General features: G+C 45.3%; 1 protein-coding gene across 1 annotated transcript; it reads left to right on the forward strand.

Moving 5' to 3' along the window:
* The first annotated feature begins 316 nt into the window (after positions 1-316).
* On the forward strand, positions 317-26,602 carry KCNA7 (potassium voltage-gated channel subfamily A member 7). Its single transcript, XM_053361719.1, has 2 exons — positions 317-1,979; positions 23,515-26,602. Exons 1-2 carry the CDS (start codon positions 1,404-1,406, stop codon positions 24,394-24,396), a joined length of 1,458 nt encoding a protein of 485 aa, XP_053217694.1. The 5' UTR covers positions 317-1,403; the 3' UTR covers positions 24,397-26,602.

A 26,602-nucleotide genomic window follows, 5' to 3' on the forward strand; every position in this document is an offset into this window, starting at 1 on the left:
CATCTAGAACCCAAGTCTGGTTGAGTTATTTTGGCACCTGAGGCAGAAAGCCCTACAAGTGCTTCTCTTCCCCCCACACCCTGTGCGGTAAAAAGATATTAATAAAAAGGTAAAGGTAAAGGTACCCATGCCCGTACGGGCCAGTCTTGACAGACTCTTGACAGGATTCGAACCGCCGACCATGCGATCGGCAAGTCCTAGGCGCTGAGGTTTTACCCACAGCGCCACCCGCGTCCCCTAAAAAAAAAAGACATTAATAAAAAAGACAATAATTACCGGTAAATATAACTTTGTTGCCCTATCATGACTCTCTGCCACCTGTGGCAGCTGCCTCACTCAGGCTTATGGTAGGGCCGGCCAGCCCTGTGTTGGTGTGTCTGCATTTTTTTTGAGCGTGATTACTGGCAAGCAAGGATAGAGCTAGTTTAGCTGTCAGAGAAGCCTGGGGCACTAAATATGATTTAGTGTGGCGTCTCCTTGGCTGCTGATCCAAAGCTCACAACAACCCTTGAGTCCTCCCAAGTCTCAGCCTAGCTCACGAGACCCTGCTCTGTTCTCAGAGACCCAGGTGTTCTGGCAGAAGCACCAATCCTTCTTTCTAGACAGCACAAGAGTTCTGGCTGGCAGGCCTCCCTGCCATCTTGAAGGTGCCCTGCCCACCCCCTTCTCTGCCCCGGGCACTCTGCCTGCCCCTATGTCACCACCATTCCAGTTATTTTTAGCTCTCCCCTCCTCTGATCAGTGTACTGCTGGGGATGGGGGCGGTGCTGGTTTTTTTGGCAAGGGGGCCAAGAGTCTGTACCGTCCTGGGCAACCTGATACCTCTAGGTCTGAGGAAAGTGTTTACAGGCAGAAACCTTGGACGCTGGCACTAGAAGGCAGGGGTGTTCTCAGAAAGGGGACATAGAGAAGGGCAGTGGGGAGGGGGATCTAGATTGCGGGTCTAACCCCTTTGCAGAGAGAAAACCAGAGGAAGCTTGAATGCAGTGGAGCAAGAGAGGAAGAGTAAGAGAGGTGGCACGTGGGTGTCAGTGGCAGGAGACTGGTATTACGAAAACAAGTTCATGCCAAGAAAGGAAAGAGATGGTGTGAAGTAGGGAAGGGGTAATAAGCAAATGAGAAAGAGAGAGAGAATCAAGCCAGAAGCGAGGTCAGATATGCTTGAAGTAAGGAGTGGATCAGTGAAAGGAAAGGAAAGGAAAGGGAGCTAGAACAGCAGGAAAGTAAGAGAGAGAAGATGCCATCTGAGATTCAGATAACGGCGTGAGTGAACTGATATTGGGAAGTGTACAGAATAGCTGAACAGCCAGAAACCATTCTCTGGAGAGGGAGAGGGCAGCAGGGTGAAGTCCAGCTCATGGCTCCTGACCTCATGCTAGGATCACTGTAGCTGCAAACCTGCCATGGAGAAGCTATTGCCACCAACAGCAGTGGACAATGAACCCATTGCCAACGGCGGGGGGTGTCGGCACAAGGACTGCTGTGAGCGGGTGGTGATAAATGTTTCGGGCCTACGCTTCGAGACCCAAATGAAGACCTTGCTCAGGTTCCCCGACACCCTACTAGGTGACCCGCGACGCCGCGTGCGATACTACGACCCACTGCGTGGTGAATACTTCTTTGACCGCAACCGGCCCTGCTTTGACTCCATCTTGTATTATTACCAGTCGGGAGGGCGGCTCCGACGACCAGCCAACATCCCCATTGACGTTTTCCTGGAGGAACTCAAGTTCTACCAGCTAGGGGAGGAGGCACTCAGCAAATTCCGCGATGATGAGGGCTTCATTAAGGAAGAAGAGCAGCCCATGCCTGATAGGGAGTTTCTCAAGCAAGTGTGGCTGCTCTTTGAGCATCCAGAGAGTTCCCAGGCTGCTCGCATCATCGCAATAATATCAGTGATGGTCATCCTCATCTCTATTGTGATCTTCTGCCTGGAGACCCTTCCTGAGTTTCGAGATGAGAGGGACATGACGTTGCCGGTGAGTGACTAGCGCCACATTGATCTTTTTTCTCAGCACTTGCTTCCAACGTTTGTCTTCTCTTAGTGGCACTGCCATAACATTTTTAGTAGGTTCCAAATCAGGGTGAGGTCCAGAGGGTGGCAATATTGGGCATTTGCCAGGGCTCCAAGTCCAGCAGAGGGCTCACCACCCTAGCAATGCTACCATTTCCAATTTGCACAGAGTATCCAAGAAGGTCAGGTATCAGAGAGTTCTGAAGGTGCCATTCCTGAGCCCAACATCCTAGAGCCAGCGGCATTAAAAGGTATTATTATTTCCTGTCCCTCAAAATTGTCAGATTATAGCTAAGCCTTCTCCAAAGTTTCCACATTTTATACAACTCTCACATGAGTCCTCCTTTTAGGTTTTATCACCTACATTTCACCACTGAGATTTGGAAATAATCATCTACCACCACTGCCACCAAGACAGTAGTTCCACTAAAATACAAGGGTATTTTTTCATAGGCAGAAGAGAGGGAGAATCAGTTGATGGCAAATATTGAATTTGACGTATGAAAAATGTCAAATGTGACTTTCATATTTTATTTTTTTAAACCCTTCTTTTTATTTCCCATTCACCGCATTACCTTTACTTGGAAACCTGAGATTTAGGATGTCTCCTTGTAAAGAGTGATAGGGATATGGGCAAGTCTTCAGTCTATGAACCCCCAAGGCTCTATCTTGGCCCCAACATCACATAATATAAATTCTCCAAATAAAATGTTTCTTACCTATAATTGCAGAAGCAATTTAGTGGGAGTCGCATATGACCAGCTGTGAATGTTGGGGGCTGCTGTCTAGTATTGGAAGAAACAGGAGGCAATTCAAAAAACTACTGATGAGTCAAATAAGTGAATTTTTGGGGAAGAACTTCAGCATTCTCTTCTCCATCCCCTACTATGCCTCAGAGATATAGGTTCATATTAGAACCTCTCAGGGCCATCATTAAGATGAAAGTAGCAGAAACGGACGCAGGTGGTGCTGTGGGTTAAACCACAGAGCCTAGGACTTGCCGATCCGAAGGTCGGCGGTTCAAATCCCCATGACAGGGTGAGCTCCCGTTGCTCAGTCCCTGCTCCTGCCAACCTAGCAGTTTGAAAGCACGTCAAAGTGTAAGTAGATAAATAGGTAAACGGCGTTTCTGTGCGCTGCTCTGGTTCACCAGAAGCACCTTAGTCATGCTGGCCACATGACCCGGAAGCTGTACGTCGGCTCCCTCGGCCTATAGAGCGAGATGAGTGCCGCAACCCCAGAGTCAGCCACGACTGGACCTAATGGTCAGGGGTCCCTTTACCTTTACCTTTAGCAGAAATAGGGATAAATCACAAGCTGTAATATTATGGATTGGTAAGTATATCTCCTGTGAGGCTATGACATCCTGGAATTGTGGAACAATGTCTTAGCAACGAAATACATCCCACAATCCTGCATGCTATGCTTTCATATTATTAGCATTTTATCTTTTTATTTTAGAGGCAACCTGAACACCTTTGAGAAGGGTAGTAAAAGTGGATTCATACAGCTTTGGTTGCCATCATCTAGCCATAAATAAATCTAGAAAATGATAGTGGGAAGGGTCCCATTCCAATACATATGGAGATTAATATTGATGGGCCCACAGCCTCACCATACCTTGGGCCCTTCCGATGCCCCACCTACACATTTGTCTCTATTGGGAACAATCCTGTAGCAGTGGGAGAAACATTTGCATGAATTCACACTTGGAGGTTTAATGTTATGAAAGATGCCTTTCTAGTCTACAGCCCCAAACTGCAAACCTTCAGAAACCCCAGATCATGTTGCCATCTCCAGTGCCTCCACCATCTGTGTGATATTTCTAACCCCCAGTCACTGCCGGGTGGTTATAATCAATCTTCTGATGCTGTGGAATGGACACACTGTTTTCACTCTTTACTAGACTATGTCCTGTTCATCTTCCATGACCGCTGGATCTGCTTTGACCTTGGTGGAATGCACAGCAACAAATACATTGTACTGAATGTAACTCAGTACATATTGGCTGATTTGGATTTAGGTCCCATCTGCACTGTGCATTTGAAGGCTATCGCTTTAAATAGCTATGGCTTCCCCAAAAGAATCCTGGGAACTGTCATTTGTTAAGAGTACTGATAATTGTTGGAAGATTCCCTATGCCCCTCAGAAAGCTCTAGTTCCCAGTGTGGTTTAACAATCAATCCATTTCCCCAAGGAACTCTGAGAATTGTAGCTCTGTAATGGAAATAGGGGTCTCCTAACAATTCTCAGCACCCTTAGCAAATTACAGTACCCAGGATTTGGGGCTGGCGGGGACAAAGGCAACCCATTGCTGTTTAAAGTGTATGATATTGCTTTACATTTATAGTGCAGGTAGGGCCTTAGACCTGGAGATCAGGAATGCCAGTGTGAAACTGGTCAGAAAAATAGGATCCATGTGGTAGGATCTTTAAGTGGTTCTTAAGGAAACCTGCAAACTGCAGTGGTGGATGAAAGCTGGGTGCTACAGGGCTTTGGAGTGAGTAATCCCATAACAGTGGCTAGTAAGATCCCTGTGTGGGATTAGATCCCATGATTAGATCAGGTGACTTAGAAAGAACAGAGAGATTCCATCATCCTGGGAATAGGGAGGGACTATGTTGAGCCAAGGCTCATCTCTAAAACTTGTGTAGAATGCATTTCCCACATCAGTGAGCTAACATAACCTATATGCTAGGGACTAAGAGATTCCAGGTTGGAAGATATGGCTTTCAAACAGAGCTCAGCAGTTTATGCTTTGAGGTAGAGTGAAGCAGCCACCTCAGGCAAGTGATTAGGGGCATCATGAAAGGGCATCATATAAAATATTATTTCATTATCTCTGTTGTATTTTTGCCACCCAGGAAGAGTGTGCTTCTAGGATTTTGTGCCTCAAGTACCAATATACCTTCACTGGCTTTCGGCACTATACACCTTGAGCTGAAGAACATCAATTGCTGCTTTTCCCATCAGGCAGCAAAATAGCTTAGCTTATTAGAAATAGCTGCTGACTAGAGAGCTTGGCCATAACATAATATTTTACACAGAAGTACCAGAGATAGCTGAGTCCTGTCTTCTCTGGTCACATCCACACCATAGATTTAAAGCATTCTTAAAGCACTTTAACAGTCACGGTATCCCCCAAATAATGATGGGAATGATTCACCATCACAGAGCTACAGTTCCCAGCTACAGTTCCCCGGATATTTGGGGGGGAACCATGACTGTTAATGTGGCATAAGAGTACTTTAATTGTATGGTATGGATGTGATAAATTTATTTTCCCTCCCCTAAGACTGCATATCATGGAGTTCCCAATCCTGTATTTGTCCCTTTATCATTAATATGAAGATGGGAGATGTTTGCAAGCAAGTATGGGTGGACAGGAAGTGGATGCTTAACTCTTCCTCTCCTTGTCAATTCTCCCTTACAGTCTCTTCCTAGTTTCTACCTAGGCCCTCCCATCACCACTCATCCAGCACTGAGACCAAAAAATAAGTTTATGTGTGCCTGTGTAATTTGTAGCTGTACAAAAGTTAAGTGATAGGGATGGGATGCAAGAGTCCTGATTTCCACTCTCTCTCAACCCATTTAACCTCCTTTCTAGAGAGCCATTTCAAACCTCTTAGACCTTCAGAAACATGCACTCAAAACTCTGCAGGAGTATTTGGCAGAGAGAAATCACAGCAGGAAATTAGAGGGCAGATAAAACTGGGAAGTTGTGGGAGGAAAACATTGGGCTGAGAAAGGGTTAAGCTGCCTATTCCCCCTATTACAGTATTTATCCAGGCAAAAATGTCCACTGTCAAAGTTGAGATAATTTGCTAAACATCGTCATAGTTACACATATTTGTGTCCCACAGTTAGTTTACTCTAAACCACTAGACACTTTCCAAGAGGACTCTGGAGTTCTGGCTCCCAGCTGTCGTATTTCTCTGCAGGAATTGAAATAGGGTGTATGTGTGGTGGGTGTTTAACTTTGCAGGGGGATTAGACCCATTACCCTTGATGAATGTGGACTCAGCTGTATGGCAGCATGTGGGAGAGGGAGCCATGACTATTTAGTTAGATTTAACTGAAGAAGGTGGACTTAGAGTTATCTGTATTTACATCAAGGGTGTGGCATCTGTGGCCCTCCAGATGTTCTAAGACTACAACTCCCATCACCATTGACCATTGCCCATGCTTGCTTGGGGCTGATGGGAGTTAGAATCTGGCAGTATCTGGAGGGTCATAGGTTCCTCTTTCCTAACTTACGCTCTTCTTGTTTTCTTGTTGGAACATTGCACAACACAGCAAATGAATTTCTCAAATGGAGTGTGCTCTTTTTAGTCATGTGTCTGGTAGTTCTGGTCCTTCAACTGATCTAAGCAAATTCCTTCACATGATCAGGCAGAAGATGACTTATTTCAAAACATAAGACTCTGTTCAGTGATGAAAACTAACACCGAACTGTAGTTGCTGTGGTTGGAAGCATTTATTGATAAATTTGCGTAAGGATTTATACCTTGGGGCAGTTTACTTCTAGTGTTTACACATCACTTGGGGCAGTTTACAACAATTAGTTGTACTGAAAGTTTAATTCCCAGTGAAATCTATGGGAGTTTGTAACTAACTTGTCCCATTGATTTTAATGGGACCCAAGTACAGCTAACTGAGTCTGGATCCAACTGATAGTACCAAGTGATTTTTTTCCTTTTCAACTAAAAAATGACAACACAAGAGCCATATGTACGTTACCAGCTTAAAATGCAGCCAGGTTGTTCTTTTTCTCAATGCAGATCAAATTTAGTTTGGGGTTCTTTTTTTTTGGGGGGGGACATATCTATATGCAGTATTTCATAAGAAATGACAGGATAGATATGGATTGTGGCTGACATTGTGCACACCACTTCCCAAATAATTGGTGGGAGCACACTGGATACAGAGTAAATGGGAGCGTGTACACAGCCTGAATCTGACTAATTTCTCCACCTCCATCCTCTTTATAACCACTGTGCATCGTTCCTAAAAACTTTATGCTCATACCTTGCAAATCCCCATCCTCTCAGAGATAGCCTAGGCGCCCTAATTGGCTGTCCAGCAAGATTTCTCTGGCGCCTGCCTTCCTGCTGATGTGACTGGCGTTAACCTGCTGCTGGCTCTGCAGCAGCGGCTGGCGGGGGGTGGGAGGGGGCATGAGCAGGTGGGCTGGATTAACACCCCTGGTGCTGTGTTCACTATCAAGGGATCCTGGCAGCAGGAGATAATTGATGTGATGTTTCTAGCTTTAAAGGCCAAAAGGACCTGGCTTCTGAGGCCAAGAGGGGAATCCCTATGGGGCACGCTGCCATGCAGAGCCCCCACTGCCCCTCCACATCATGGACTGCCCAATGGACTGCATCACACAGACACCCTCCCCTACCTGATACCTGTTTCAGTGCAAGCATGGAAGCATCTACATTACCAATAGAAACACCTGCATCCTAATGCCGCCTTCCAATAACATTTTGCAAAGAGAAGCCATTTTCTTCTTTCAGAGCAACCAGTTCTCTTTGGGCCCTTTTTAAATTCTGGAACCTAAATTTAGGGAGTTTTACAATAAAGCTTGGTGTTTTGTACATTTTCCCCAACCCACTTGCAAGGAAGGAGTCGTCAAAATTGGCAGATGGGTGTAATGGGGCACTAACACTGCGATGTCTACTCGTAAGCAAGGCCCGTTAAGTGCAGTGGAACTTGCTCCCAGGTAATTGTGCTGTATAGGGTTGCAGCCTTTGTAGGCAGTAAGCCCCACTGAACTTAGCGGGGCTTCCTTTTGAATATACTTGCATAGGATTGTACTGAAAGGGACCTTCTTCCTCATATTGCCCCCATGGTTCAACAGCCGCCAGCCTCCTCTGTCCCTGGAGCCTGTGGACAGTAAGTCTCTAGCTACACTTCTCCTTGTCATCTCCTCTTTCCCCACTGCACGCCCCCTCCCTGCACCTTTCTCTCAGGCTCCAGTCTTCTCCATCTATACTTCTTTCAGGTCCCTCCTTCTCAGCACACTTTTTATTTTCTTTGCATGAAGGCCCATAGCTTCGTGGTAGTTTCACATCTGCTTCAGGTTGCAGGTTCAATCCCTAGCATCTCCACATAGGACTAGGGGAGAACCCTGTCTAAAATGCCAGAGAGCCATTGCCAGGCATCAGAAAATATTATTGAGCTAGATGGACCAATTGTCTGACTTCATATAAGGCAGTTTCCTATGTTCCTATGATCTCTTCTTTCATTCACCCTTCCTCTGTGCTTCCTATGTTTAGCTACCCCACCTCTTGGTCTTTATAATCTGTCTGATTAGCCAGCACCCCACCTCTGCTTTCTCCATCAGTCCTGAAGTGCCTAGTCAAACTGACTTTTCACATCCCTTGCAGAGCAGCTGCAATGTTTGAGAATATTCTGTTGCTGATACCAGCCCCCTCAGATGCTAAAATGCTGGTGGTCACCAGCTATATATGGTAGCTGAGCCAATCATTTGCAAATGACAAAAGTTTATTTAGCCATGGAGATGAGATACCTGGTGCATAATGAAGCTCGGAAGGGTTTTTCTTCCCCTTCTGCCTGGATGAAATTTTTTTACTATATAAGTGTTCTTGCTTTTAAGTGATTAATTGAGAACTGATTACAGTTAACAATTCCATATTTCAGTGAGGTGAGGTTTTGACTCTTTTTAAGAGAAGTAAGCATTCATTTCAATTACCAACACAATTTTTTGCTTTCTGTTCTGAGACAGCAGCTAAGATTAAAACCTTAAAGCAAAATCCTGAACATCTCCACACCCATTTCTTTCTAGTCCTCATGGATTTCAAAGGAAAATCTAACCTAGAAATTAATGAATGTCTGGATAGGTGTTTGAGGTGTCTTGTGGAAGGAGAAGCCACTTAACCTACCTCACAAGGTCATTGTAGGGAATAACTGAGGAGGGGGGTGAACGGGGTACTCTTTGGAGAAAAAGTTGGCATATAAATGCAAAAAATAAGCTCTTTTGCTTACCTGCTTAAGAGGGATCAGCCAGATGGAGATGTCGGTTGCGAACCCCAGTATTCAGAGATCTCCACTTGGTCACAACTGGACCCGCACCAGTTGCAAAACGTGCCTGGCACCAGGGGAATTTTGCACACTGGTGAGGAGAGAGCTTAACCCCAAGTCCTGGTTTGAATGACATGCAAAGGCAAACCTTGCCTTAGCTGAGTGCGGCATTAAAAAAGTCCAGGGAGAAGCAAAGCAGCTAAGAGCTCCTCTCCAAGAGCCCACACAGTTGCACAGGCCCAGCAAGTGATAGTTTAACTTGCCGTGTTGTATTAACCAGGCCATTGCTGAACTGGATGAACCAGTGGTTAGACTTGGTATAAGACGGCTGGCTTACTTTATGTTCTATGTTTCCTTTTATTGACTATGACCTGCTTCACAACTGCAATAAGATCAAGTAAAAACAAAACACCAAAAAAACCCCATGATAAAACAGCATGTAAAGGTGTGAACCCAGCCAATGTATCCATCCCTTACACCTTATTCATATCCAAGAGGAATAACAGATATGCATTCTATTTTTTATCAGAAAAATATTTATTAAACAATCAACATTAACTTACACAATACAATATATACACCACACATTGCAAAACTTACTACATACACCTACTTTACAGAAAATAAAATAAAGAGAAAGAGAAAGATAAAAGATTATAATAAATAAAATAAAATAGTTTAAAATATTTTATAAATATTTTATAAATAAAATAAAAGCAGATATGCATTCTAGTCTCCTATGTATGTTCCCTTTTCCCTATCCTTCTCACTCCTTTTCTTTCCTCTGGTCCCCATTTTTCTTATATTGCTGTGTACTTTAACACAAATGTATTCACACCATACAGTAGCCCCTCGGAGAGCTACAATTCCTGGCACCTTTAACAAATCACAGTTCTCAGGATTCTCTGTGGGGAGCAACATGCTTTAAATGCACAGTTTGGATGTGACTAAAGGCTATGTACACACTATAATACCTTTAAAGCACATCCATCCATAGCACATTCTTTCCATGAAAGAATTCTGGGCATGGCTGTTTGTTAAGAGTTGCTGGGAATTGTGACTCTGAGGGGTAACCTGTGGTGCCCACAATTATTCAAGGCAAAGAATATGCTTTGAACGTGGTTGTCATGCCTTGAGTGTGTCGATAATACCAACCTCTTTCAAAGGTTTCAGTGACATTTTAAATGTGGGGTAAGCTGTAACTGAGTTGCATCGTGAGCAATCACGTGACCACTTACTTTACTACAGGATGAACTGCAGGTTGAACAGACACATTTCACAGATGGTAGATATCGCTCATGCAGCCCAATGCTATTGTGTCAACTTGGAAGTTAGCCCCACTCAGTTCTGAGGGGCTTAATTCTCCAGGTTGCGTCCAACTTTAGTCAATCTCAGAGCAGACCCATTTAAACTAATGGGCATGACTAAGTTAGTTTCAGGGACGCGGATGGTGCTGTAGTCTAAACCACTGAGCCTAGGGCTTGCCGATCAGGTCGGTGGTTCGAATTCCCACGACGGGGTGAGTTGCCGTTGTTCGGTCCCAGCTCCCTCCGGTGGGAAGGTAAACAGCATTTCCATGCACTGCTCTGGTTTCGCCAGAAGCGGCTTAGTCATGCTGGCCACATGACCTGGAAAAACCGTCTGCGGACAAACGTCAGCTCCCTCGGCCAGTAAAGCGAGATGAGCGCTGCAACCCCAGAGTCGTTCGTGACTGGACCTAACTGTCAGGAGTCCTTTACCTTTACCTTTTTAAGTTAGTTTCACTAATTTCACTGGACGTACTCTGAGTAGGATACTTACTTGAATACAACCCAGTGTGTATACAATACAGCACCTTATATGAACAGGATGGAAAGAATAGCTAAATTGAAGTAGTTTTGCACATGACACTAAAATCACGTTTGAGCCTTTTGTATTATTAGTGTACATATTGGGATGTTGTTGGGAGTATACCCATTAAACTTAATGGACATGTCTCTAACTTAGGACCATTACTTTCAATGGGTCTACTCTGTGTATAAACTTTGTTTGGTAGAAAGTGAAAGACAGACTTCTTTAAAAATGCACATTCTATTTTGTGTAGGTGTAGAGAAAATACAAATGACAGATATGGCAAATGCAAAAAGAGAACCCCAGCTCAACAATTTAAGTATTACATGTGCAAACAATCAACGGTTTTGGAGCCACATGCTGATCTTGGGCAATTTAAAGATCTGAATTTCAAGGAAATGAACAAACTGAGTGTTGAGAGATGCTCATCACACACATATATGCATCTGGTAACTCAGAGGGCCCTGTCCATCCCCTGACTTATGCAGGGAGGGGCTGGATCCTGGTGGTAGAGCACATGCTTTTCATGCAGGGTGTCCCACAACCCATCCTGGCATCCCCAGTTAAAGGATATCAAGTGCCAGACCTTGGAGAACCCCATGGAGGGGGTTTGGTGGAGCAGCTGTCTAAACTGGGGGGCTCAGGGTTGGGGCTCTTCTGGGTTTATGGACTGAACTGGGGGATAAAAAAACAGGCTTATACAGTGCCTGGTGTGGTGGAAAAAACAGAGCAGGGGTTTAAGTGAGTTGTGGGGGTTGAGATTGTTTGTGTGATTGCTTGTAAGAACACATTGACCTGTTTGTATGTGGGTTTGGAAAATCAGAATACGACCACAGTCTTTTGGGAATTGAGCTGCAGGAAACCCAGAGACATTTACCCAGGTGAATAACTGGGGTTGATCCGGACTATGCTAGTCAAGCTTGAGTCTAGTGATGGGGAGCCTGTGGCCTGCCAGATGTTGTTGGATTCCGACTCCCATCAGCATAGGGTTGATGGGAGTTGGAGTCCAGCAACATCAAGAGAGCTGCAGGTTGCCCTACCTGTCCCACTGAAATCAGTGGGGCATTGGACACGACAAGCTTCCCAATGTTTTCAATAAAACTAAAGTGCTACTAACTTAGTCTGGATCCAACCCACTCTCTTTTAGAGTAGCCCTATCTCATAAGATTATTTTTACTTCATATATATTTATTATGTTTCCACATACCCTTCCTCCAAGCAGTGGTGGACCTTGGGGTCTCAAATTTCAGCGATGCCAAAATTCGACGTCCCCACTCCTCTTTCCTTCCATTCCACATCAATGTTGCGGTGCCCCCAAGGCTCTGCACCCAGCACAACCAAACCAGTTGCTCCAAGGAGCTCAGGGCAGCATTCGTGGTTCTTTCCGCTCCTCCATTTTAGGTTCACAACAACCTCAAGAAGTAGGTAAGACCGAACACAAGTAATCAGTTCATATTTACGCAACCTGTTTAAAAAACGGAGTAGCAATTTGTTACTGATTTAGTCACAGTGTAATATATAGCAAAGAGGGATGTGGGTGGCGCTGTGGGTTAAACCACAGAGCCTAGGACTTGCTGATAAGAAGGTTGGCGGTTCGAATCCCTGCAACGGGGTGAGCTCCCGTTGTTCGGTCCCAGCTCCTGCAAACCTAGCAGTTCGAAAGCACATCAAAGTGCAAGTAGATAAATAGGTACCGTTCTGACGAGAAGGTAAACAGCATTTCCGTGCGCTGCTCTGGTTCGCCAGAAGCGGCTTAGTCATGCTGGCCACATGACCCAGAAGCTGTACGCCAGCTCCCTCGGCCAATAAAGCAAGATGAGCGCCACAACCCCAGAGTCAGCCACGACTGGACCTAATGGTCAGGGGTCCCTTTACCTTTAATATAGCAAAATGTATCAAATACAGGCCTTTCGGAAGGGGGAAGAGGATTAGAACAAATATAAAATCATGATAAACTTTTAAAAACATCCGCAAGACTTTTCCTATTATTGACAGGGGGGAAGTGCGTGTGAGTGTGATATCTTAAAGTTTGTAAAGTTCCAGAAATCTTCTGTTACTGTTTTATGTAGTATGGGATCAGCCATGCAAAATGTAAGTAGCTTGAGCGAAGGGACGGGGACAAGAGGTGTAAGTTATACTTAAAAAGTAGTGTTTCATAACTGCTTGAACCAAAGCCCTCTCCCGCAAATTTAATATAGGGTTCTCTTTGTGCCCCTTGTGGGACACCTTCTCCTGTAGGGGCACACAGAGGCTGGAGGTGGCTGTTTTCCTTCCACAAGACACAGTTAACCCTTATACAGGTCACTCACAAGATATTCCTTTCACAGTCTTAAGCCCAGCACCCCCCCCATCCCCTCGGAAACTGAGAAGCTGACATATCTGTGGCGTTTGTTGTCTTATTTTGGTCACCACCACTGTCTAGAAAGCCATCAACACCACAGGCTAATTACTTGGAACTATATTCAGCAGAGCCGTTTTATGTAATGCCCTGATGGCAGCCGGCGGGGGTTAAACTAAGGCACAGTTATTGCTGCGCCAAGCTAGTTCCCTTGAGTAGGAGTTTCCCACACCCCTAATATACAGATATATACGCATAGCTAACTGAAGAGCAATGTATATTTAGTTGTTAAGGTGAACCTGAGCAGGATCAAAACAGTTGTTTTGAGCCACTCAAACGAAAATAAGGGCATAGTAAATTTAGCAAGCTCATACCTAAAACCAGTGCAATTACCAATTTACTGGTGTGTGATTAATGTTTAAAAGTATCCCTAAAACTCAAATGTTGAGGTTGGGGATCTGGAATTGAAAATTCAGCTCAATTTGATTTTTGTTTCAGTTGTATGGCTATGTACACACCATACATTTAAAGCACATGACCCACCAATAAATCCTGGGAACTGTAGTTTATCCCCTTACAGAACTAGTAAATTTAATGGATCATATGTATAGTTTTAATTCCATTAATGTTTAATTCTTTTTAATGATGGTTTCCCTCCCTCCCTCCCTCCCCCAATGTTTCAGCTGTTTCTACTTTATCTGTAGGTTGCCTTGAGTCCCGGTCAAGAGAAAAGGTGGGATTTGTTGTTGTTTAGTTGTTTAGTCGTGTCCGACTCTTCGTGATCCCATGGACCAGAGAACGGCAGGCACTTCTGTCCTCCACTGCCTCCCGCAGTTTGGTCAAACTCATGCTGGTAACCTCGAAAACACTATCCAACCATCTCGTCCTCTGTCGCCCCCTTCTCCTTGTGCCCTCAATCTTTCCCAACATCAGGGTCTTCTCCAGGGAGTCTTCTCTTCTCATGAGGTGGCCAAAGTATTGGAGCCTCAGCTTCACAATCTGTCCTTCCAGTGAGCACTCAGGGCTGATTTCCTTCAGAATGGAGAGGTTTGATCTTCTTGCAGTCCATGGGACTCTCAAGAGTCTCCTCCAGCACCATAATTCTTCGGCGATCAGCCTTCTTTATGGTCCAGCTCTCACTTCCATACATCACTACTGGGAAAACCATAGCTTTAACTATACGAACCTTTGTTGGCAAGGTGATGTCTCTACTTCTCAAGATGCTGTCTAGGCCTGTCATTGCCCTTCTCCCAAGAAGCAGGCGTCTTTTAATTTCGTGACTGCTGTCACCATCTGCAGTGATCATGGAGCCCAAGAAAGTAAAATCTCTCACTGCCTCCATTTCTTCCCCTTCTATTTGCCAGGAGGTGATGGGACCAGTGGCCATGATCTTCGTTTTTTTGATGTTGAGCTTCAGACCATATTTTGCGCTCTCCTCTTTCACCCTCATTAAAAGGTTCTTTAATTCCTCCTCACTTTCTGCCATCAAGGTTGTGTCATCTGCATATCTGAGGTTGTTGATATTTCTTCCGGCAATCTTAATTCCGGCTAGGGATTCATCCAGCCCAGCCTTTCGCATGATGAATTCTGCATATAAGTTAAATAAGCAGGGAGACAAAATACAGCCTTGTCGTACTCCTTTTCCAATTTTGAACCAATCAGTTGTTCCATATCCAGTTCTAACTGTAGCTTCTTGTCCCACATAGAGATTTCTCAGGAGACAGATGAGGTGGGATATAAATATAATAATAATAATAATTCCAACCACCATTAACAAACAAAGTTCCCAGGATTCATGGAAGTCATGTGCTTTCAATGTGTTTTCTGTGTAAAGTGTGTACATGCCTCTGTTGCATCCCTTGCCTCTCTGATTTTGCGCCATGATGAGGCTTGTGCCAGTGGCCTCAGTTTGGATTGCAGCTAGGTTGTTTATTGAACATTCATCCTGATTTGTTTGCAGTGAGATTAGAGAAAGTTGGCTATTTATTGAGCATTCATTCTGATTTGTTTACAGGGAAGTTAGATGATACTGTGTCAAAGCCACTGTTACCCCACAATTTCCAGTGCATTCCCCCATCACTGCCCTTATCACAAAAAGTCCAATCTCTTGAGGAAACAGGTTTGCTGCACAAGACTTCCCAATCAACTATAATTTCGCAACCTGAATTTACCTGGATGTGATTGAATATTACCTGAAAATGGTGACAATCTGGAAGTCTCCTTAGTTTATTTCCCCTCTTTTCTCGTGAGGCCATGATGACCTCTGAAACGTGAAGAACTTCCATATGTTTGAGGCTAAAGTTGCTTCCTAGATGACCTGTTTAATCAAGCCTTCATCCTGATTTGTTTGCAGAAAGTTTGCGTTAAGAGATGAGGTGATGTCAGCTATTTATTGAGCATTCATTCAGTTTTGTCTGTGGAGAGGTTAGGCAACATTGCAACAAGCAAATGTTATCCCACTTTCTCAACTACATTTCCTTATCACTTTCCTTCCCGTAAAAAGTCTGATTTGGGGGGAAGAGGAAGGGGTTTTGTTGCGCAAGAGCTGCAATTCAACTTTAATCGCTGAATCTGAATGTGCTAAAATGCAATTGAATCTCATCCCAAAATGCTGACAGTCTGGAAGCGCCTTCAGTTTCACCCTCCTCTCACCTTGGCTGAAGTACCCTTTTTCCAGATCTGGAAGGAGCTTTGTGAATTACCCTTTTCATGTTGTAACTATTGACTTAAAGCGTCAAGAGCCTAGGAAGACAATATTTAATGTCTTAAGTACTCTGAGGCCAGTTCGAGGACGCCCTTAGCATTAAATACTCAACAGACTTTCCTCTGTCACATAATAAGCTCTGAAAAATCCCTATCCCTAGTTCCCAGGCATGAAGGGAACCAGCATTCAGCTTGCTGGTGTGATTATAGGGCAAACTAGACCAGCTCTACAATTCAGAAAGAGTGAGGCAGCCCACCTATGGCACCATTTAAGTGACATCAAATTGCTGCCAGCACACCATACCTTTCAAGTACATCACTCCCCCCCTCCCATGAATTCAGCACACCACAAAAGCTGTAAAATTAATGTGTGTGATGCACCTCTGTTGATCTTAACCTCTGAGAGCGTCTGTAGGGAAGGAGGCGGTCATTCAGATATTTGGGACCTAAGTCACCCAGAATTTTAAACAGTAGGGTGAGCACCTTAAATCAGGCCCAGAAATACTGTACACAGTTTCTGCACTCTGGTTAGTATAGAAATATGTGCATTGCAATCAAGGAGGAGCTAAATACAGTGGATGGGACACGGGTGGCGCTGTGGGTAAAAGCCTCAGCGCCTAGGGCTTGCCGATCGAAAGGTTGGCGGTTCGAATCCCCGCAGCGGGGTGCGCTCCCGCTGCTTGGTCCCAGCGCCTGCCAACCTAGCAGTTCGAAAGCACCCCCGGGTGCAAGTAGATAAATAGGGACCGCTTACTGGCGGGAAGATAAACAGCGTTTCCGTGTGCTGCGCTGGCTCGCCAGATGCAGCTTTGTCACGCTGGCCACGTGACCCGGAAGTGTCTCCGGACAGCGCTGGCCCCCGGCCTCTTGAGTGAGATGAGCGCACAACCCTAGAGTCTGGCAAGACTGGCCTGTACGGGCAGGGGTACCTTTACCTTTACCTTAAATACAGTGGAACTCCCCTAGTGGAGTAACAAGCTACGCATCTGCAGTTTGAATCACTGGAAATCAGTAGGATCAATATGTCTGCGTAATCTCATAATGGCAGCAGGATTTGATCCTCTACATGAGGCCTAACACAGATTATTTGTTTTATTTAAGCCTAAAGCCTGTGCCTTTAGGAGTCAAAATGGATAATAAAATTGCAGAACAAAGGCAACTTCAATCCTGTTTCCTCCAGGGCAAATGTGGGTAGGATTCTTGTGTCACTTAATTAATTTCCTGTTGGACCAAAATGGTGTGAATTGGGACAGTACTAGGCTATCGCCAAGCCTCCCAAGTATTAGCTGCATGTACCCCCTGCCCTCCAACACACTGGTGCCTCCTTTCCAAAGCCCAGGAAGCTCATGTGCATGATGTCAGAATGTTGGGACATCACATGTGCAACATTACCCTGCTCATCGCCCTCGCAAACTGGCACCTCTGGCCCTAACTGTTCCCCTATGAAAAATTCTACCGCATGCCACTGATTAAGCTGTAACTGGGCTTTCTCTCTCCACCTTTAGAATTTCCTCCAAAAGGTTTTTTTGTACTTTTGCAAACTGCTGAGATGCCCTAAACTGGTTGATGTCTCCCTCTTGCATGGAGGTGGTACTGTTTTGGATGGATAAGGATCTAGCTTGGAGAATATTTTTGCTCTTAGTATGTAGGATGTGCTGTGGGTTTTAGAGAGTGGTCTTTAAAGGCAAATGATGCAGTTCCCTCTGTAAACCAGAGTGAAGTAAATCTGAGGCCTCCCAATAGCTGGATTAGAGATTGCTTGACAGCTGAACTGATTCCACTCTGAGCTGTCCGGAGAACAGTAGGCACTAAGGAATCGACACAGGTTGCATGGAAAATGCAGGATTTCTCTGGAGACTGCCGGGGTTCTCTCCGCCACAAATGTAAAGAAGCCTTGCTTGCATCTAAGCCAGTGTCAAGTAACTAAGTTCTATTCAGGGGAGGCCCTTTAAAATGAATGAACGCATGGTAGTCATGTTCATTAAAACATGCTCTGTGCATGCCTAGCATTGAATGCAGCTCTTAAGTATGCTCTCTACACATGGGCATCAGACAGACTGACCTAGTCCAGGGGCTATTCTGAGTCCAAACAGATCTGAGACAGAATTCCCGTTAACCCACTACACACCTCACTTGCTTGCAAAGCAAACAAGTCCTTCTTACATAGTGAACAGGAGTCAAAATTAGCGAGCCAGGAAATTAGAGCTGACCAGAGGACAGAGCTGGGAGGGGTGTTTGACCTTGACATTCGGCTTTTCTCCAGACTTTAGAAACAGCTTTGATTCTCCCTGAGAATATATAGGCCAAGCTGGTATGTGTCCCTGCTCCCAATGGGCAATATATACATTTTTATATGACCCTTCTCTACCTACCCCACTGTGGATCCATGTGGTTCCCCCAAAGAACCCCCCAACGTAGATTACTTGCTCCCACAAAGGATCATGGGAACTGTAATTTACCCCTCACAGTGCTGCAATTCCCAGCAATCGAAATAAGCTACAACTCCCAGATTTCTTTGAGAGAAGCCATGTGCTTTAAATGTATAGTGTGTATGCAGCCCAAGTCACAGAATCATAGAGTTTCAGAAGGGGTCTAAATCATAAAGTTTTAGATGGGACTGTCGAGGCCATCTACACTAGTCCCATGCTCAATTCAGGATTTACATTGTAAGATGCAGCTATTTATCTTCTGCTTAAATACCTCCAGTAAAGCAGATCTCACCATTTCCAGAGGCAGTTTGTCCCACTGTCAAACAGCTCTTACCATAAGGTATGTTCTGCTAATGCTTAGCCAAAAGCTGTTTCTTTGCAGTTTCCACAAGTTTGTTCCCATCTGCTGTCTGACAGCTCTTTGGATATTTGAAGACAGTTACCCTGTGGCTACATACAGACTGTATCTTTAAAACACATTCAAAGTACATTTGTGCCCCCCCCCCCGAATTCTGGGTACTGTAGTTTGCGCTTCACAGAATTACAATTCCCAGCAACTCTTAACAAACTGTTGGGCTGGGTGTGTGTGTGTTCTGAACATGTTTTAAAGGAATAGTGACACAGCCAGAATTTTCTCTTCACTGAGCTAAACGTACCCAGAACTTTCATCTGTTCTTCACAGGTTCCCTCAAATTGCTTTGATTCCCTCAAATTGCTTGTTTCCAGTGAGGATGGGAAATGGCCAGCTGTTGAAACAGAACAGGAGACCTGAGTTGCTTAACAGAACTCACTTTGCCAACTTATAAAGGATAAAAATAAATAGCTCTTCCATCTTTCTCATTTTCTTGTATATGCATATCAGTAAAGGAATGTACCGTTTCTGTATACTGCATAGCTTTTCAATTCCAAAGCATTAGAAACAAAATACCATCCATTCAGAACAAAATGTGCTGTTCATTCAACTTAATTCAATTGAAGCATTCAGAGTGAACAGTAATAAAATAATATTTAACACCAGTATACAGCTTGTAAGTGTTCAAAGTGCTTCTTGATCAGCAGATTTAATAGCTCCCTGCTATCCTGTCTTCTTTTCCTAGTTTAGAAACTACATTCCAATGAATGCTTCATAATCCACCATATCAACACTTACCTATGGGTTCGTGTCAGTAGCAAGATTCCAACCAGGGACCTGCAGTTAGAATGAATCTGCCCATTCTGGCTTCCCATTTTCCTATCTTCCACATTTGTTTGATATTCACATTTTTGTATTAAATTTTGCCTGATGTACACCTTTAAGCAAACATTCTTGTATTTCTTTTCACTAACGTATGAATTTTTATGCACACTATTTGGTTGAAGAAGTGCAATGCAAAATTCAAAGAAGTGCAAATTTCAAAAGGTAGCTTTGGTTTTGGTTTGCATATGAGAAGGTGCCAGTTAAATGATAGGTAAAGGTAAAGGGACCCCTGACCATTAGGTCCAGTCATGACAGACTCTGGGGTTGCAGCGCTTATCTTGCTTTATTGGCCGAGGGAGCCAGCGTACAGCTTCCAGGTTATGTGGCCAGCATGACCATGCCGCTTCTGGCGAACCAGAGCAGCACACGGAAACACCGTTTACCTTCCCGCTGGAGCGGTACCTATTTATCTACTTGCACTTTCACGTGCTTTCGAACTGCTAGGTTGGCAGGAGCAGGGACCGAGCAAGGGGAGCTCACCCCGTCGTGGGGATTTGAACCGCCAACCTTCTGATTGGCAAGTCCTAGGCTCTGTGGTTTAACACACAGCGCCACCTGCGTCCCTAGTTAAATGATAGGTTTGCATTAAAATCTGAACAGAATTCCCCTTCCCCTTCCCTCCTTCCTGATTCACAGCCAAGTCTCTTAGCTACTATACTCTGTCATCTCTCCGTGTATGAATGAGCACCTCACAGTGATGGCCTGTAAACCACCAAACTCTGTATCATGCACATGCCTACCTCTGTTCCTGGTTTCCCCGTTATTCTGAACAACCAAGAAGAGGTCATCTGCAGGACGGGGTGCGTAGGATGTCATGGAGTACAATGTGAAAGCACAGCCTGAGCTGCTCTCTGTGGTGCAAAAATTGTGTAACTGTGGTGTCATGTACAGAACAGGAATTATATGGGGGGAAGTTGAGGAAGTCTTTTGGGAAAAGTGAGAACTTCTCAGTTGCTGCATACAGACCATGCATTTAAAGCACACACATTCCAAGCGCCCTGGGAACTGTAGTTTGATAAGGTTGCTGTGAATTGCAGCTATGTGAGGGGAACTACAGTTTCCAGGATTCTTTTTGGGGGGGGGTCATGAGCTATAAATATATTATGTGTACTTAGCCAGTGTTGATATGGTGGATTATGAAGCATTCATTGGAATGTAGTTTCTAAACTAGGAAAAGAAGACAGGATAGCAGGGAGCTATTAAATCTGCTGAGCAAAGGTTTTTGTTTTTTCAGTGTTCTTGACCTAGCTCCACATTTTTCATTCCTCCTGCTTTTGTTCCTTTCTGCTTTCCCTATTTTTATAGGTCAAAGTCACTCTTTTTTGTTGCCACTGCCCAAAGTCAGCTTGCGCCTGTTGCTTTCCTCCTCCTGCTGAAGTAGCTTTGGGTGGTTTCCAATAATAATGAACAACAACAGTAGATTTCTTACCTGCCCTTCATCATGAGGTCCAAGAGTAATTTCAAAAATACAATTTAACACAGTTAAAATGGATTTCGATCAAGATAACAGAGTAGGGCCTAAAATGTTATTACACCTTGTGCCAATGAAGGCTAGTAGTATTAGTAAGTATTGTTACACACCACCCTCAACCTCTGAGCAGTTTGAGATCCCAGGGAGTTTCAAGCACACTTACAAGGGTCTCTGTTTCCTTTTGGACAATGAGGTACAGCAGAGACTGTGGTGTCTTTATGTTATAGGTTTCATTTACCCATATATACAACTGGACCTGCTATAGAGAGGCTCAGAGCATCAGCATTCCATGCAGGTCCTGCTCCCCTAGCCACAGCAGCATCATTGCTCTGTGCCCTGCAGCTTGCCTCCCTTTCGAAGTCACGTCACATCCTACTCTCCTCCCTAACCTAAGCACTGGCCTCTTTTAACAGAGGCCCCACTTCCTTGGATCTTCTTATGTGAACGACCCATTACCTCAGGCTATCATCTCAAGAGTTTTTACTTTCTATACAGTTTAGGAAGTTAACTTCATTAGTCTTGCACATATGCTAATTAAAGGATTGGAAGCTTGTAGTACACATGGATCTATCCTAAATACACATATGGATCTATCCTAAAGACACACGACTCTGGCTATTTCCAAGTTTTAGCACTCCAAGCCTTAATTAAACTCTAGCACATGGGTAGGCAAACTAACGCCAGGGGGCCGGATCTGGCCCAATCCCCTTCTAAATCCGGCCTGCGGACAATCCGGGGGTCAGCATGTTTTTACATGAGTAGAATGTGTCCTTTTATTTAAAATGCTTCTCTGAGTTATTTGTGGGGCATAGGAATTCGTTCATTCCCCCCCCCCAAAAAAAAATATAGTCCGTGGCCCCCCACAAGGTCTGAGGGACAGTGGACCAGCCCTCTGTTGAAAAAGTTTGCTGACCCCTGCTCTAGCACCTACGAAACTATAACAATATATATCTTGGCAGAGGGCTTTCTCGGTAGTGGCGCCTGCCCTGTGAAACTCCCTCCCATCAGATGTCAAGGAAATAAACAACTATCTGACTTCTAGAAGGCATCTGAAGGCAATTCTGTTTAGGGAAGTTTTTAAGGTTTGATGTTTTATTGTGTTTTTAATATTCTGTTGGGAGCTGCCAGAAATGGCTGGGGAAACCCAGCTAGATGGGCAGGGTATAAATATTATTATTGTTGTTGTTATTTGAGTACAAGGGCATAGCCAGGGGGTGGAAGCTGCCCCCCCAATCAAGTAAATCAATAAAAAAACTAACTGAGGTTCTGCCCCGCTAACATAAATCCTGGCTATACCCATGTTCAGGTGTCAAAAAGCAAGGTAAGGAGGTGTGTCTTCAGCAGATGATGGAAACTATACAAGGAAGGTGGCAGATGCACCTCTGTGGAGAGGGAATTCCACACCTTGGGGGCTATGAAAGAGTGTTCCCTCTTGGGCCACCAACCCCTGAACTTCTGAGGGTGGTGAAACTACCAAATAGGCCCCTCTGTTGATCTTGACACCCAATAGCGCTGGAAGAAGGGAGACTTCCAGATATTTGGGGTCTAAGCCATTTAGGGCTTTAAAGTAGCAGGAGATCACCTATGATACTTATGTGGAAGGATTTGCCTGGCACTAGCAAGAGAGACCGTAGTGCAGCAGCTGTGGCGCAACTGTGACTGCTTGTAGGCTGGCTCTGTGAACATGCTGCTGCCTCCCAGACAGCACAGCCTGTCAGGCAGAGGTAGGCAATGTGGTGCTTTAGCCTGCAACTCCTATCACCCCTCACCATTGGCCATGCTGGTTGGGGCTGATGAGTGTTGCAGTCCACCACTTCTGGAGAGCATCACGTTGGCTACACCTGCTGTAGTGTAAGATACAGCTTCCTTGGCACTCCCATCAGCATCCTTCAGTAGTACCATGGACAGATGCCCCATCTGTCAGAGTGGAGGACCGGCCACGGCCCTTGTGATGGAACTAGTGTGATTGCTATGGTAGTGATGTGAATTGTATGTTTTAGCTGTGATTGTGTTAATGGAAAATGTGAAGAAGGCAGGAAGGCTTTGTTTCCATTTTCTGTGTTGGAGGAGGCGATGCAGTGGTCTTTGGGGAAAGGTTGGCAGAATGGCACAAAATATATCCAAGGATGCAAGTCCTTGCATCTTACTTTGAAGAAGTGGACTAAACACTTTCCCTTGACCCTAATGCTTTGTCCTATACAGATATTTTTTTGTTATAATTCTGTTGAAACAGAGTAAGAATTTCAAACAAAATCAGAAAAAAACATATGAGCAGTGTAGCTTGGTAATAAGCATCATATTTGAGTGCAGCATGACAGCCAGATTTCTTGCTGTGCCACAGATAGAGAGTTTTGTGAACTCTTTCAGGTTTAATAAGTCATATTAACACAATCATGCCTTAACGTCTCTCTCTGTCTTTCTCCCACCCCTTCCTGCTTTCCACAGATGGTTCATCACCGTTTGAACAGCAGCATAGTACATCACCTGCCACCACAAAAGTCCCATGCCGAAGACCCTTTCTTCATCGTTGAGACCATTTGCATCTGCTGGTTCTCCTTTGAGCTCCTCGTGCGGTTCATCGCCTGTCCCAGTAAGCCCGCCTTCTTCAAGAACGTCATGAACATGATTGATTTCGTGGCCATCATCCCTTACTTTGTAGCCCTCGGCACGGAGTTTGCCCGCCAGCGGGGTGTGGGCCAACCTGCCATGTCCTTGGCAATCCTCAGGGTCATCCGGTTGGTGAGGGTCTTCAGGATCTTCAAGCTCTCCAGGCACTCCAAAGGCTTGCAGATCCTAGGACAGACACTCAAGGCCAGCATGAGGGAGCTTGGCTTGCTCATCTTCTTCCTCTTCATCGGAGTCATCCTGTTCTCCAGCTCTGTCTACTTTGCCGAAGCTGACCATGAAGGCACAAGCTTCACCAGCATCCCAGCGGCCTTCTGGTGGGCCGTGGTCAGCATGACAACCGTGGGGTACGGCGACATGTACCCTGAGACTGTAGGTGGCAAAATTGTAGGCTCCCTGTGTGCCATTGCTGGAGTGCTCACCATCTCCCTCCCGGTGCCTGTCATTGTCTCCAACTTCAGCTATTTCTACCACCGTGAGACAGAGTGCGAGGAGACAGGGCAGTACATTCACATTACCACCTGCCCATACACGCCGCCGCCCTCCCCTGCCCCTGCCGCTATCCGGGAGAGGGCCCACCTCAAGGAGAAGCATCACCATGGGGATACCCCCCATACTGTGCCCAATTCGGAACTGCTAGACGGCGTGGTGCCTATGGGCAACTCGGAAAACCCCAGCAAACGTCTCGTAACCCAAGTGTGACCCACCTTACCTATCCAAGTGACCGATCCCCACACCCCGACCTGACTTAGCCCTGCACCTCATTGTCTTAACTGGAAGGCTCTGCAAAAGCAAAACCCAAAATACCAATTAGCCCAAACGCCGGTCTCTGGTTTGGCTTTCGAAGCCAAAGACAGTACATTGGGTACAGAGAGAACCTTTCGCATCACTTTTAGAGAGGAGACTGGAGGAGAAAGACAGCTGTGATTAAATTTGGGATGGGGCAAGTCACAGTGGGTTGCTGGCGGAGCACATGGCAGGACAGAAAATAAGGGGGCATCACGTGAACTCGGTCGCAAGGAGACAGTTAGACAAACAGACACACCCTTTTGCTCTGCTCCTTGCTTGGTTGGCTGAGGGCGCAGTCCATCCAGGAAGAAACAGTCCCTCCTGCCCGCCTCTGCTCCTTTTTACTCCCCTCTCCCTCTGCCTTGTCACACGCCGCTACCCTTCTGTGATTCAAAGAGGCCCTAGCATGAAGATGCCTCCATGAAATCACAGCAATGTGTTCTTGGGTTACATCTGTTGGAGCGCACAGTGGAACATACCCAGAGCGACCCGGTCCCAAATAGCAAGAGCGGGGGATAAATAAGGGAACGCCATCAGCCACCCGCTTCTGAATCAGGGTATCATAGGGAACACTGTTAGCGCATTGAGGCGAGGGGACTGTAAATACATCTCCAGGATACAACTGGCAGAAGCAAAGGAGTTGTCAGCATCCATCTGTCCCTCTTTATAGGATCCCCTTTCATTAGGTGGCTATATTTCATTTTGCTGACAATCCACAGTGAAAGGGATAGGGGCAGACACATGTTAATTTCTTAGGCTACAACAAAGGTGTAATGCTTACATAACTTTTGTTATGAGCATAGCTCACTGGTAGAGCATCTGCCTTGCATGCAGATCCTATGACAGCTTTCCCTTTTCTTCCAAGACTCAGCCCCAAACCATTCTTCCATTTATTACAAGGTGGTAAATGCCAAGCCTGTCCTCTTCTGCTTCGGTGTCCCTCCCAAGAGGGCAGTTGAGTGCAGCACAGCCAAACCTTTTGCCCCATCTCTAGGACTGACTCCCTACTGATCATTAGGCAGGGCAGCCTAGATCATGCTTCAGATTTTGGTGATACCCATGAAAGGGCAGCAAGCTGATCAGTTACTGAGTTCAGGGGTGGCCCGCTAGATGCTGTTAAACTACAACTCCCATCAGCCCCAGGTAGAAGAGTCAATGGGCCAGGGAGAACCACAGGGCAGCCACCTCGATTGAGATAGCATTAAATGTTTACCACCATGGAAAGGGGGAGAGCGAAGAATACTGCTTGAACATTCTGCTTCTGGCACCAGAATGTCTTAAGCTTAGAATTCTGCCTCCTACTGAGTCAAACCATTGGTTCATCTAGTTCAGTACTATCTGCCCTGACTGGCAGTGGCTCTCCCAGGAAATCTTACATAACTAGCAGGTAGAAATCTTCCCAGCCTTACTTTGAGACACCAGGGGTTGAAACTGGGACCTTCTGCAGCCAAAGCAGATGCTCTACCACTGAGCTACAGCCTTCCCACCTGCATAACTCGAAAGGGGATTGCCTTATTGCTCCCTCTGAGTTGACCCTTCTTCTCAGCCCAGTCACAATTCTCTGGCATCCTTGGGCAAAAAATCACCTTCCGTTCAGTCATTTTCAAATCCACTCAAGCCACAGCATGGCCCTCTTCCACCTCAATCTGGCTAGCTACAAAACACTTAGCCACGTGAGCTCAGTTTGGTCTTCTGCCAGCTGAAGAGCACCCTTCACTCCCTCCAGGGAATCTCTGCTCTGATAAGTGATGTCTCTTTCAAAGTCAACCCCTATGATCTAGCCTGAGATATTTGCGCAGGAGGGGACAAGTGAAGCGTTTCTCAAAAGTCTTAACCCAGCAAGTATCCAGCAAATGATCCCTACTCTCCCAGCCACCTTTCTTGTCTTAATATGCATTGTTTCCTGCTCCATTGGTCTTACAGGCTGGGTAGAGCGAGGCCTAAGGGGAAGTTTACATTCATTCATCCACAGTGACATTTTCGCCCTGTCTGGCTGCAGAGAGAATGCGGAGCAGAAATGCTTTACAAATGAAGAAGAAGAAATCCATAGCTACTTGGGCTTCATTAGGATGTGCGTAAGACTTATGCCGTAAGAGAATAAAAGCTACTGTGTGAGTAA

This window comes from Podarcis raffonei, chromosome 13, assembly GCF_027172205.1.
Source record: "Podarcis raffonei isolate rPodRaf1 chromosome 13, rPodRaf1.pri, whole genome shotgun sequence".
In the NCBI taxonomy this organism is placed as follows: domain Eukaryota; kingdom Metazoa; phylum Chordata; class Lepidosauria; order Squamata; family Lacertidae; genus Podarcis; species Podarcis raffonei.

What these genes read in the sequence shown, in the direction of transcription:
- KCNA7 (XM_053361719.1), top strand. Translation starts at nt 1,404, where the DNA reads ATGGAGAAGCTATTGCCACCAACAGCAGTGGACAATGAACCCATTGCC. An exon ending in AGAGGGACATGACGTTGCCG is followed by an intron (nt 1,980 to 23,514) that starts GTGAGTGACTAG and finishes TGCTTTCCACAG; the next exon opens with ATGGTTCATCACCGTTTGAA.